This window comes from Haliaeetus albicilla, chromosome 11 (assembly GCF_947461875.1).
Source record: "Haliaeetus albicilla chromosome 11, bHalAlb1.1, whole genome shotgun sequence".
Lineage (NCBI taxonomy): Eukaryota > Metazoa > Chordata > Aves > Accipitriformes > Accipitridae > Haliaeetus > Haliaeetus albicilla.
The window spans coordinates 34,962,348-34,975,571 of record NC_091493.1 but is presented as its reverse complement, the minus strand read 5'-3'; the positions used below and the strand labels follow the sequence as shown (position 1 = coordinate 34,975,571).

The 13,224-nt window shown below is 36.3% G+C and overlaps 1 protein-coding gene and 1 non-coding gene across 3 annotated transcripts in view; both read left to right on the top strand.

Moving 5' to 3' along the window:
• The window catches only part of EIF3A (eukaryotic translation initiation factor 3 subunit A), a 35,939-nt gene that overhangs the window by 3,879 nt on the left and 18,836 nt on the right, over positions 1–13,224 (top strand). For both annotated transcript variants that reach the window (XM_069797089.1, XM_069797088.1), the window contains exons 2-11: positions 112–302; positions 499–635; positions 3,754–3,917; positions 4,919–5,118; positions 6,130–6,338; positions 7,356–7,527; positions 8,562–8,666; positions 9,480–9,578; positions 10,277–10,393; positions 11,450–11,635. In XM_069797089.1, coding sequence (XP_069653190.1) covers positions 112–302; positions 499–635; positions 3,754–3,917; positions 4,919–5,118; positions 6,130–6,338; positions 7,356–7,527; positions 8,562–8,666; positions 9,480–9,578; positions 10,277–10,393; positions 11,450–11,635 — 1,580 coding nt within the window. The remainder of the gene's footprint in view (positions 1–111; positions 303–498; positions 636–3,753; positions 3,918–4,918; positions 5,119–6,129; positions 6,339–7,355; positions 7,528–8,561; positions 8,667–9,479; positions 9,579–10,276; positions 10,394–11,449; positions 11,636–13,224) is intronic.
• On the top strand, positions 9,937–10,069 carry LOC138687951 (small nucleolar RNA SNORA19). Its single transcript, XR_011326997.1, has one exon. It is a non-coding gene; the product is annotated as a small nucleolar RNA SNORA19 (small nucleolar RNA).

The following is a 13,224-nucleotide window of genomic DNA, read 5'->3' as shown; positions in this document are numbered from 1 at the left end:
ATCAATGAACTTTGGTTAGAGTTGATTAAATTCTGAAAGTTTACAGTGTTAGGCATAAAAACATACATCTTCTGGTTTGCAAGTCTTTTGCTAATTGGATTTTACTTTCAGAATTCCTTGAGGTTGGCAAAAAGCAGCCTGCCCTTGATGTTCTCTATGATGTTATGAAAAGTAAAAAACACCGAACATGGCAGAAAATCCACGAGCCAATTATGCTGAAGTACCTGGAACTCTGTGTGGATCTCCGCAAGAGTCATCTGGCAAAAGAAGGACTGTATCAGTACAAGAATATTTGCCAGCAGGTATGGCTTTTTTTTTTTTTTTTTTTTTGTAGTAAGCATGGTATATGTCAGCTGATATGATCTAAAGGTAACTGATTGGTCTTGAGTGAAAATTAATTTGCCTTTTAGATGTTCCTGAGTTTGTAGCATTTACATTTTAAATATTTGCTGCCTATTATGGGTGGAAACATCTTCCCATTTTCTGCCTTTGATGTAGGTGAACATCAAATCTTTGGAGGATGTTGTTCGAGCCTATTTAAAATTAGCTGAAGAAAAAACGGAAGCAGCTAAGGAAGAATCCCAGCAGATGGTACTGGACATAGAAGACTTAGATAACATTCAAACTCCAGAAAGGTAGGTGGCCTGTCTTTAAAATGTAGCAATTCACAGCAAAATATCCTTATGTTCATGAAGGATGTATCCTTATTTTCATGAAGGATGTTGGCAGTTCAGAGAACCGAGATATAAAGGTGGTGGATTTGAAATGGAATGCTAGGGGTGTTCTAGAGGTTTGAAGGGTAGGAAGAAAAACAGGAATTTTGCATTGAAGAAAATCCTAAGTCCAAGTAAAGAATAGAAAACATAGACACAGCAGGAGTGGTTCTGGGAGTCGGGTCACTGCTTTCTGGGGTCTGCTCAGATGTGCATCTGTAGTGGTATTGGAGAGTTTATTATTGAAAGCTTCTCATTATCAGTTGATGTACAAATGCTATTAATTATATTGGACCAATTTAATTCCTGTATGTGATAACCTTCAGTCTTTCTGACCACATTGTGCAGGTACAAACAAAAGGAAATGTTACTTTATACTGGCTCAGGTAACTGATGAGATAATAGAAGAAATGGCATAAAAAGTAAATTCAGAGTGTTATTATTAATTGGATGGATAATGAGAACGTAGAAGGAATGGAAAAAAGGATGAGTAAATATATCTGCTTTAGGTTGTATATAGACCTTCACTGGCAAGTAGTGTCAGGTTAGGCTGAAACCACTCTCCAGCTCTGCGAGAAGTCACTATTCTGTTGTCAGAATGTTTTGTAGGAGAACTTCCTAATCTGCTTCAGGCAAAGTGAGGTTATCTCCAATTCCATATTTATGTTCTTCAGATGAATCTGTTGATTTAGGGAATGGTCACATACAGGTACATATGTGGTGACATCTGTGGAAGAGGGGTGACAAGATGGGGGTGATGAAATGTTTTAAAGCATTCCAGTTGAGTTTGGAAGAGGCCATCTGCCCATATCCTTTAAAAAAATCAAAAGGTGTAGGGAATAAATTAAAATTTCCATAAGCCAAACCACATTAAAACTTGCATAAGATATCAAAAGAAGTAATAAAAGGATCTTCAGCCATAAGTGGAGAATTCTAGAAAAAATTGTGGTAAAATTCTGAGGAAGTGGGTTGAAATTAGCCATCCTAGGTGTGGTCTGACGATTAAAGTAATACTTTGCTACTGATTTTTGTAAGAATATTCATTCTGAAATAAAAGAAAGAGGTAGGATTTTAGAGCATGGCAATTACCCTGTCTGAGGTGAACGGAAAAGTTGTCTTTCTCTTCGTGTTGGGTGACAGTGTAATTCCTGTCCTAGAGTTTTGAAAATATCAGCAGATATTGTGGGTACTAAAGCTCTGCAGATACTCATCTGAGCACACAGTGTGTTTTCTCATCATCCGTATGCAGGACTGAGTAGTGGTCTGAACAGTTGCGGATGTGTTATCTTGATCGTAATAACATTTGGGTCTTTAGTATGAGTTTTGAAGGAAGGAAGTAGTATGTGGAGTTAAAAATAAGATAAAATTCAGCACAGGCTTGCCAAAGGGTAGATGATATATGATTATGTTAGAATTTTCTTTGGTAATTCAATTTTTTAGATTTAAGAAATGCCAGAGATGTAACCTGGGGAAAAGTAAAGCTGTTGATACCATACCAGAAGGGATCTTTGCAGTTGAATTGGAAGGGAACTAAGACATTACCAAGTTAGAAACTGATGACATATAATGACGAAAGGAGATAGGGAGCAAGAGTGAAGTTAGTGGGAATTCTTTCAATTAAAGTCTTGGCACGGAAACTAAAAAAGTCAAAGTTGTATCTGCTGCTGATAGAAAATTGGAAGAAATTATGAAAGTATGGGACATTTTGTCTTGTGTAGGCGACTATGAGGAATAGAGTTTCAGTAGTCAAATACTGCTCACAAAGACATGGAGTTACATGTTAACAGCAAGGCTCTGGTAGAAGTTGGGAACTCATTGGTTGCAAAAAATGAAACGGTTACAGACCTGTCTTCAGTAGTTGTTCCAGGATGGCAATACTATTCATGTTGTTTCCAGTGCCTGAAATAGTCTTTGTTACAGAGGAATCCCACTAATAGACATTGAAGATTGACCGCTCTTTTCCTTGTTCTCTTTTATATAACTGAGGACTAGAAAATGTGTCTTTTCAGTCACACTTCTTTATCTGAACAGCCACAGTTTCTTTTGTGTTTTTTAGGTTCTGTTTTCTAGACTTCTTGTACTTTTTTGCTGGATTCACTGCTTGATCTGTTGGAGAAGGTGCTGGTGAAATGTCATCTTTAATGTTGTATGTAGTACTAGTGCTCAAGGAAGGAAAATAGAACTGGAAGCAGTGTAGTAGAAGAGTTACAAGAGTTGAGCGTTTATATTAGAAGCATAGTTCAAAAAGGATTTTAAAATTGAAAGCTTAGGGAAGATGATTCTTTGTAAGTTTGTCATGCTGGGTGGACTGTTTAGCAGAAAGAGATCATGTGGGCTGTAGCACTGAATTTGTCTCAGTGTCTTGGGAATCCTTTCCAGTCTTGTATTTCTGTGAATGAGAGAATGCAGTTATGGCCACTAAATGCAAGATTATCATATCTTAATTCTGATATCTTTAAGCATCTTTTTCGTGTCAGAATTTTTAAAGGATTCAATACTTCAGGTATTCTAGTTTTTGATGTCTGCAGATTGTAAAGCACACATTGCTTCTGTGTCATATGTCAACAAGAAGTGAGCTCTCTCTGGCAGCATTGCTGGTGACTGAAAAGGAAGTTTCAGCAAGTAGGAAAGTATCTGAGTAGACAGTGATATTTGAATCCTAACAGAGGTACAGTGCGCAGCTCCCTGGTAGAAGAGGGAAGGTGAAAATCCTAGAATTAGTTTCCTTTGGCTTACTCATGTGAAGGATACAAAAGCTCCTGATGTCCCTTACCTCTGGAGCTTGTACATGTCAGTCATATATGTAGGGGCCAAAGTTTGAAACTTAACAGCAAGAAAAGTTGTCTCCCTTTTTCTTTAAAGAATGTAGATATCTGAGGGACCAATTTGAAAATAAGCAATAGACTGTTCAGCAGCAATTAGCTGTTCAGATTCATTCAGTCTCATCTTAGATCTTGATAAGAAAAGTTGGTGAGAATTGTGGGGAATAAAACACTTGTTTTCTCCCCACCCCCCCCTTTACCCCCTTACCCAACTGTAGTGTTCTTTTGAGTGCTGTAAGTGGAGAAGACACTCAGGATCGTACTGACCGACTGCTTTTGACACCTTGGGTTAAATTTCTGTGGGAATCGTATAGACAATGTTTGGATCTTCTCCGAAATAATTCTCGAGTGGAACGCCTGTACCATGATATTGCACAGCAAGGTAAGTGGAAAAGATGGAAACTTGATGAGATCTAGGACTTCTATATTGCATCGTGTAAAACTAGAAAATTAAAGGTTATTTCTATTTGAATATTGCTTCAGAGCTGGAAGTACGTTAATCTCCTAAGCATGGGTATGTACACACATATTATTCTTAAAATTACAGAGGTTCCTTAAAATTACTGAGGTTTCTGGACACGGATCTTTTCTTGTAACAGAACCTGCACATACTGAGAATATGAGAATTACTCATGCTGTCTTTATTTTTTCTAACTTACTGATCAAAATTAATAGTGTTTTCACTTTGTTATCCTGAATGGCTAATGTGTCTTCCATTAACGTATTCTATGTCAGCTAACGTCAAAAACTAGTGTACACAAAAGGATACTGTAAAATTACGATGTGCTATCAATTTTGACACAGACGTAACTTAGCAAAATATAATGCAGAAGGTAATAGGAAAAAGTCTAGTCCAATTCTTTCTGGCAATATTCTGCAAAAATTTATGTTATAAGAATGAATGCTTATGTGTTAATCTTAAGGGTGAGAGATGATCAGAAAAATGTTTTCCTTTGTATGTATAACTTAGGGCTTTGTATTTTTGAAAGAGAGTCTCTTAGATTTTTAATTCAAATTGTGCAAGTACATTAGGAAAGATGACTGTCAGATGAGTTCTAGGTGCTTTAGTGTATTTGCACTTAGTTGAAAGTAAAAGCTAGAATCACTGCTTAAATTAGAACATTTTTAAAGAGACCCAAAGTATTCCCTTTGCTCCTTAAGCTTAATTATGTAGAAGCATCTTCATTTTTTGAGGTCAAGATGGAAGTGCTCTGTGTTGTCACTTATTCATTATGTGTGACAGATTGCATCTTGTTTGATGTGGTTTTGGACTGTAAATGGAGATTCTTTAAACGTACTGGTTTACTTATTTGAATGCCATTTAGAACTACCATGAAGTCACCATTAGTGAGCATTCTTAATTTACATCGTTCATTTTTGCAGCTTTTAAGTTCTGCCTGCAGTACACTCGTAAAGCTGAGTTCCGTAAACTCTGTGATAACCTGCGAATGCATTTGGGGCAGATCCAGCGTCATCATAACCAAAGCACAGCAATCAACCTCAACAATCCTGACAGTCAGTCAATGCACTTGGAGACCAGGCTTGTGCAACTTGACAGTGCTATTAGCATGGAGCTGTGGCAGGTATGCAGCAGGTCTCCTGTAATGACACTGTAGTCTACAGCTTTTCCAGAGTCTGTTCCACGCAGATCATGTTTCATGGTATATACTCCAAGGTAAAGACGGGATAATAGCTAAAGAATGAAGTTTTAGTGTCTAGAATGTGGTACTATATGTGTACTGAATTCTTAGTCTGATGTTGCTGCATAGCATTTCAAACCAAGCTTCTGCTGGTAGTAGTAAATGGTAAAGTAGCTGAAGTCACTTTGAGTTGTGAAAGTGAGAAGTTGATGATGACACCTTCACCTCTACCATCTTCAATTCTCATGAAGACCTTCCACTGGGAAGTGGTTGGTAAACGTTAAAGCCTGCTATTAGGCTGGGGCTCCAGCATTGCTGGTTGAATTATGTTAGTGTCTAGCCAGTAAGGGCACTCCAAAACAAGTTTTTCAAAGAGGTGCTTTGTTTTTCCAACCTTTCTAATGTCAAATTCCTTAAAAAGCCAGGATTGTCATTTTTGGTTTTGTGAACTAGGAGAATGTTCTCTGTCGTGTTATTTCCTTTTTAGGTATGTAAGCAATTACATGTAAGGCATTTCCAAGATTATATGTATTTTTAGGGAAACTATACCCATTTTTGATCACAAAAACTATTTTTATGAAAAACGGTAAAACCAGTAAATAGTATAATTAGTATAACAGTAAAATAGTAGAGTTTTTATAATTCTGGTTTAGTTTTTTTTCCCCCCTTGGTTTGTAGCTTGAAAATCTGAAAGAAACCAGTTTGCAAAAAACTACATGAACTAATCATTAACCACTAAATTCAAAGCAGATAGTTAATGGATTTGCAGTATGTCCAAATAATTTCTTTATTAAGAAAGAAGTATTTCATTTCATGTAGCTGGCGAAACTGAAGATCATATCTCCCAATGTTATTAAATATATTATACTCTTATAACCTTTAGTGAATGTATATTTTTCCCTTTTTTGGGGGTTGCAAAAAACTTCCTAAAAGTAGTGTGTTTGGTTTTTTTAGGAAGCTTTCAAAGCAGTGGAGGATATTCATGGGCTATTTGCACTGTCTAAGAAACCACCCAAACCACAACTGATGGCAAATTACTATCACAAAGTTTCAACTGTCTTCTGGAAATCAGGAAATGCTCTTTTTCATGCATCCACACTTCACCGACTTTATCACTTATCAAGAGAAATGCGAAAGAATCTCACGCAAGAGGAGATGCAGAGGTGGGGAAAGATACTTAATGTGATCTTAGATTCTATTTTTAACTCTGTACATCCAAAAATAGACTTAATTGTACCCCAAAAGAAGCAGCTGACGTGTATGGCTATGAGCAGCTCTGCTTAAAATGGCCAGTACTAATTGCCTCAAAAGAAACCTAGAGCAAGAAGAATATTTTACAAAGCTACGGTGTAAATAATGTAAACATCAGGATCACTTTAGTTAAGTTTCCTTCTCTGTTACTGACTGGGAAGCTAAGCAAGTTAATAAATATCTGTGGTTTGCTTCCTTTTTCTCTTCCGAGTGGTGATATTTACTTCACAAGATTTCATTATAACTATTATAAACTTTTCCTTAATACATAAAAGTCTGTGTAGCCAAATGGCCTTTAAATTTTTTGGTAATAAGTATGATACTGGCAAGGCTTTTGAGGCATGCAGAATCATTGACTGCATTAACCTCTGAAGTTCATGTACAGGCTTTTATAGAATCAGAATCTGGTGGGAATAAATACTCTATGGAAATTCTTATATTCCTGTTCATCTGGGTACTAAGGTAAAAATTTAAATATTTAATGTCATTTGTATTGTTAGATCAAAAAGTACACCTGGCTTGCACAGTAAATTTTAAAAATCAATGCAATCAAAATAATTGGTATGGATTTGCAGCTAAAATAGGTTGAAAAGGTGCTGCTTTCTGCTGTTTTCATTATTTTATAGGATTTTGATATTTACAGAGGTAGCTTAAGTTTCTTAGCATTTCTCTGTGTGTGTGTGTGTATAAATCTAAATACATACGTAAGTAATGAAAAAATGTTATCAATCTTTCCCCTGGTTACTGAAGAACACTGCATTCTGTACTTTTATTGCGCAGCTGGCATCTTTTCTGTTATTGCTGGTATTTTTACACAGTTTTGCATCATGAATGTTACTCATTCCTACTCTTGAGTTGGTATGTATATGAAAAGGAATTAATTAGTGTTCTCTTGCAGTTCATCTTTTGTGGTTATACTTTGTCAACAGGATGTCCACTCGAGTCCTTTTGGCCACTCTGTCAATTCCTATAACTCCTGAGAGAACTGATATTGCTCGCCTTCTGGATATGGATGGCATCATTGTTGAGAAACAGCGACGTCTGGCAACCTTGTTGGGTCTTCAGGCCCCACCTACACGTGGCAGTCTCATTAATGATATGGTAGGCAGTGGTGTTTAGACAAGCGGCTTTTAAACACTGAGTGCTCTTTCTGGACTATTTTCATTCTAAAGCACTGTACTTGTTATGGGACACAGTTTAAAAGTTAAAATGGCTATATGGTTAATTGTATGACTTACGGTATAGTGTAAAAATTTCAGATTCACAAGAAGGACTGTTTGGAAATGGCAGCAATAACGGGAGGCCTGAATGCTTGTATGCACTAAAGAGTCAGATTCAATATTGTCCTTTATGTCATGCAAACAGCAAATGTTGTTTTGAAACTGAGAGGTCTGAAAAGGGTTGTGAGCTAGAACTTTGGTTTTTTTCCCCTACTCTAAGGTGTGTAATTAACTGAACCAAGTGCTTATTTTTCTGTTTTAAATGTATTTTGGATAACCATAGGTCCTTACAGCCCACTAGTTGTTATCTGACCTAAGTGGTTATGAAAACTTCCTTGTGTTTAATTTGAAGGGAGGTTAGGTTTACCTATCTTCAGACCTTCCCAGATATTCATAAACAAATTAGGCATTCATTAGGTAGGTATTTTCAGAGGATGTGTGAATTTCTTGCAGCATTTGCATGCACGCCTAAAACTTACATTCAATGTTCATTTTATGTTTTGCGTGAATTCCTCTGTTACCTCTCCAGTTTGCCTTAAAACCACAATTTAAAGCTTCAGAAGTTTACTCATGAACTGAGATGTGTGGTTTTAGTTTGGATGTGGACCTACATGTGTGTAGTAGGACTTGTGTCTTAGAAATGGCTAATAAGTTGAGGGTGGTACTCTATTCTAAATATTTATCTTGTTTATATGGTTTTTGTCTACTTTTCCATTTTTAAATACAGTTAAGTGGTGTAGTGTAGAGTTACTGTCACTGCAATTAAGAATGCTGTAATAAAGAGTAAGTAGTCTCCTGTATTAAAAGGTACATGTGGTGCCTGTTTAACTTATTGAATATAAAAATTCTTATAGCATAACGATTTGTTAATATTATATTTATTTTAAGATCTTTGGATTTTTTTGTTGACTGTAGGTAAGGTTCAACGTAGTGCAATATGTTGTTCCAGAAGTGAAAGAACTTTACAATTGGCTTGAAGTAGACTTTCACCCGCTCAAGTTATGTAGCCGTGTCAGCAAGGTAAGTTTTGTAGCTCTGTTTTTATGTAGCAACAGATATTGACTAATAGTCTGTTATTTGAGTATTGATTTGTGGTAAATACCAACTAGCTGCTTCTGTTGCCAGAATTTTCAATGGTAGGCTTTATTTGGTCAAATTCCATTACAATGACAAATACATAGCATCTGATACACATAGTACACACATAGTACACCAGGTTATTGAAACAGAATGAAAATTCATTCAGGTCTCTAGGGTGCTATTCAGAGGGCCCTTATTAAGGTGCAGAGTTTTGGGAACATATCAGAAGGTCTTGTGGGTGTGGAGATGATACTGAGTTTAAAGGTGCAGAAATGAGAAAACTGTGTGCGCACACGTGCATATGCTTACAAGTGGGTTGTGTGGGAAGTGGAAAAATATACCAATGATTGTTTTTACTGTTAAAATGTAGAGTATTGGGAGGTAAAATAATGTGAGAGCTGTTGATTAGGTTAATGAAAATTCTGCAATTGATGAAGCACATCATGTTCTTTTTCTTTGATAGTGGGAACAAAGATATTTGAGGTGCTAAAAAGAACTTGAAGGTAAATTAACAGTGTGGTAAATGTTGCCAGTACTGTCAGTCGCCTTCATACAAAAAAGGTTAGCTATCCATTATAAATAAAAGTGTTCTCATCAAAAGATACACTTCAATAAAACTCTGTAGTATCTGGACAGAAGTGCTGTTGTTTCATGAGCTGTAAACTGGAAGTATATAAGAGCCATGCTTTGTACTTCAATGCTGAAATTTTTAAGGGTTGATGCAGGTAGAGTAACTTTTCAGAATTTTTATAGGTTCTGAACTGGGTGAAAGACCAAGCTGAAAAGGAACCTGAACTGCAGCTGTATGTTCCTCACCTGCAAAACAATACCATTCTTCGCCTTCTGCAGCAGGTATGAGTAAAGAAAATGTATGTTCCTAAGTATACATAAGTTAGAAAATGCTCTGGAAGAACATGAAGTGGAAACTTCCATGCCAAAGTAAATGTTATCCATCAAATAGAAGACCGTCATGATTTTAAAATAATTTTTTCCAGTATATAACCTGTATCTTCAGGTTTGTATATCATTTAGGTACAGCTGTAGTAGCTATACTTAATAGTGGTTGCATACAGTGGCGTGATCTCCTGCCTAAATTTTCTTCATTATGGATATATGATGTCTTAAGGTAATTCATCGTTTCTTAAAACTTTTTTTTGGAGTAAGGTCTGGGTGGGAGGTTTGGTGGTTTTGTGTCTAGGTGTTTTATAAAATGCACATTTCATTGACCTGCTTTCGTTACAAGTGACAAGCAGCGTTATTTCTGATGTGCAAAAGGAACAGTTGAAGGCTAATTAGCAGCATAGCTGTAAGTAGTTATTGCTGCCAGTCTCCTTCATACAAAGAAGCCATTCAGGAACGGCATTTAATCTCAGGTTAAGACTGAATACAGTACAGAAATAAAATCCCAAAACCATATTTGTAATTGTATTAATATGTATACATTAATTTATTGGCGGTTTAGTAAGTTAGCTTTAGAGCCCATACAACAACTTTTATTTCTGATCTCTTTTTAATGAGGAAAAATACCTAATGTTTCTGTTGACATACAGGTGGCCCAGATTTATCAAAGCATTGAATTTTCTCGTCTGGCTACCCTGGTTCCTTTTGTTGATGCTTTCCAGCTGGAACGTAGTATCGTTGATGCAGCCAGACATTGTGACTTACAAGTAAGTGCTGTGAAGAGACTTCTGTGAAATGATGTATGGATTCATGTGTATTACCTTGGATAAAAACTAACTTGTTGACATTGAACCCAGGGAAGACAATTGATTCTGACAGATGGAGATAAACTAGAGTAAAAGATGCATGTGACAATATATTAAGAACTGACAATTGTTTGGATTCTGGTGTGTATTTTTGATTTAGGTCAACCACCATTAATGTAAGTCCAATAGAAGTAAAAGTTGAAGTAAAATTCACTGAAACTTGCCCTGTGAGCCCGAGTCATTTAGTCCAGCATATCCTGAAGCAAGTCTAACAAACAGGGTTGCGAATTTCTGACTATGCTGGATTAGTTGTGCAAGACTAAAGAGCTAGCAGTCGTTGATGTTGGTTTTTATGTAACCAAGTGACTGAAGTAAAACACCAGTGCCCGAGATGCGCACTGACGTCTGAGATGTTTCAGCTGCTGTTGAAGATTGCATTGTTGGTAAAGTTGTCTGTATTGAAAGAACAACTGCCTGTAGTGAAATGTTTAAGCTGGTGATGAGATACAAGTAGTTTTTAGCTGAGGTTGCTTAGTATTATCCATTTAGGTTTTTAGCTGAGATTGCTTAGTAATTACCCATTTAGGTTTTTAGATAAAGCTGACTTAATTCATTTAGGTTAACACACAACTTTAGCTTATATTTTAGATGAGTTGAAATTGTCTGCCTTAAAGTCAGGATTCTTGTTTCGTGTATTGCTAATGTGGAGGAACAGGCAAGAATGATTTGTCCTGCAGTGCTCATTTCATAGAATCATTGAAAGTTTAGCCTCTTCCAGTGATTGATTTTTTTAAATTTTTTTTTTTTTTTATAAACTGTGGAAATCAAACAAACTTTTGTTCACAGTGCTATTTTTCTTCCACTAATTTGACATTTCTTATAGTGTGGTATAGCTAAAACTTCTTAAAGTAATTTCTGCTTAGAGCTTCTGTTGACTCATATTGGTCATAGGCAGAGCAACAGAGAAATTGTTTAATAAATGACAGAATCCTTTCCCTTCCTATTTTTTTTGCAAAGGTTCGCCTTGATCATACTACCCGGACACTGAGTTTTGGCTCAGATTTGAATTACAGTACTAGAGAAGATGCGCCACTAGGCCCTCAACTACAAAGCATGCCTTCTGAGCAAATTAGAAATCAGTTGACTGCTATGTCCTCAGCTCTGGCTAAGGCTCTTGCAGTCATTAAGCCTCCTCACTTACTGGTAAGTCATTTTAAGTCGTCTGAAAACGTTGACAAATTCTGACATTTCCCCCATGTGCATTGTGTGATGTTTATCTGTTGCCCTTATGCAGGCTTTTGGTTTTTTTTTTGCCTTTTTTTATTTTTTTGCTTGTCTGATCAAGTGCTCCTTCCAGTAGTCTGTTCTCAGTGCAGTGGTAATCAATATTGTTATTGCTGTCCCCTCCCTTCAGAACAAATAATTGATCCTTGAGGTGTTAATATATACAAATGTAGTGTAGCATTAATGTATTTATTAATGACAAAGTATCCTTCTGCATCTGTTACATACTTACCTGTTCTAATAGATCTAAATTTTCTGGTTTAGCAAGACAAGCTTGTTTTGAAGTTGTGGGATCATACTTGAAGGAGTTACTTGGTTTACCTTTCCTTGACATAGGAAAGGCATTGAGCTATCTCATGATTAATTTAACATGACATTGCAAGGATTTGAGTAGGCAGCAATTGGTGCATTTGTACGTTTGTTTATTTTCAGAAGTGTGTTGCTCTGTTTTTCAGAGCACTGGGGTAACAATCTCTGATCTAATTTGACAGTAGTGATGGGCTACATTTATATACTTGTGGATTGAGTGGAAATCTAAACTAAACTTGACACTTTATACCAAATCTTATATTTTAATTAATGCGTTTTCTCAGATTAGATGTACCTTTTAATTTAATTTTTTTTCAGCCTGGTGGTAGTCAGCTATTTATGCTTGTGAAGAATAAGTCATTCTTAAATGCACCTAACTAGTTAGTGTTTGGTCATAACTAAAATCATGTCAAAATGTTCACAAGAGGCCTGAGTTTAAATTGCCAGTCTTGCATATATCAGGGTTAGGATATACCAAATCATAACTTACCCATAGGTGGGCCTACAGAGCTAGGATTTGTTGAAAATTTTGCATGCATTTTTGAAAATCCAAGAGCCTGCTTTCTTTGTTCTTCCTGGAGAAACTGCTGTTGTGAAGAACCTGGAAAGTAACTTCATAGTGGAATCTAAAAACACGAACAAAAGATCCCCCCAGCTCAAGAACTGACCTGTCCTTGTCACTCCCTGTCCTCCTCACTGGGGCTGTTGGCTTCGAGGTCGGACTCACCGATGAGCTCACATTTCAGGTTCTCCAGAGCCCTGTAGGAGCAAGGTGTAAATCAGTCTCGGATTTCCAGCATGCTTTGGTTGTGGCAAGTTAAACCTTCACTTCTCTTAAAAGAGCAGTGGTAATTTTTTCTTTTGCTTTATGTTTATGAAAGATTTCATAGCAAACATATCAAATAATTTTTTCCATATTGAAAAAAGGCTGTTAGCAAGATATCCATGTTAGATTCTTTATACAGGTTGAAATACTAAGTAATATTCTTAAAATAGAAACACACAAAGTAGGACTGTATCATGACGCCTAACTTAACATTAGTTTGAACATATATTAGCTGTTTTATAGCATTTAAAATAAAAATAGTTCCATGTAGGTTTTCCCCTAAAAAGATTTTATTAGTGATTGGTATTAGATGGATTGTTGGTTTAAAAGAAGAAACATGCTTTATCTGTACATTCATAGATAGAAATGACAA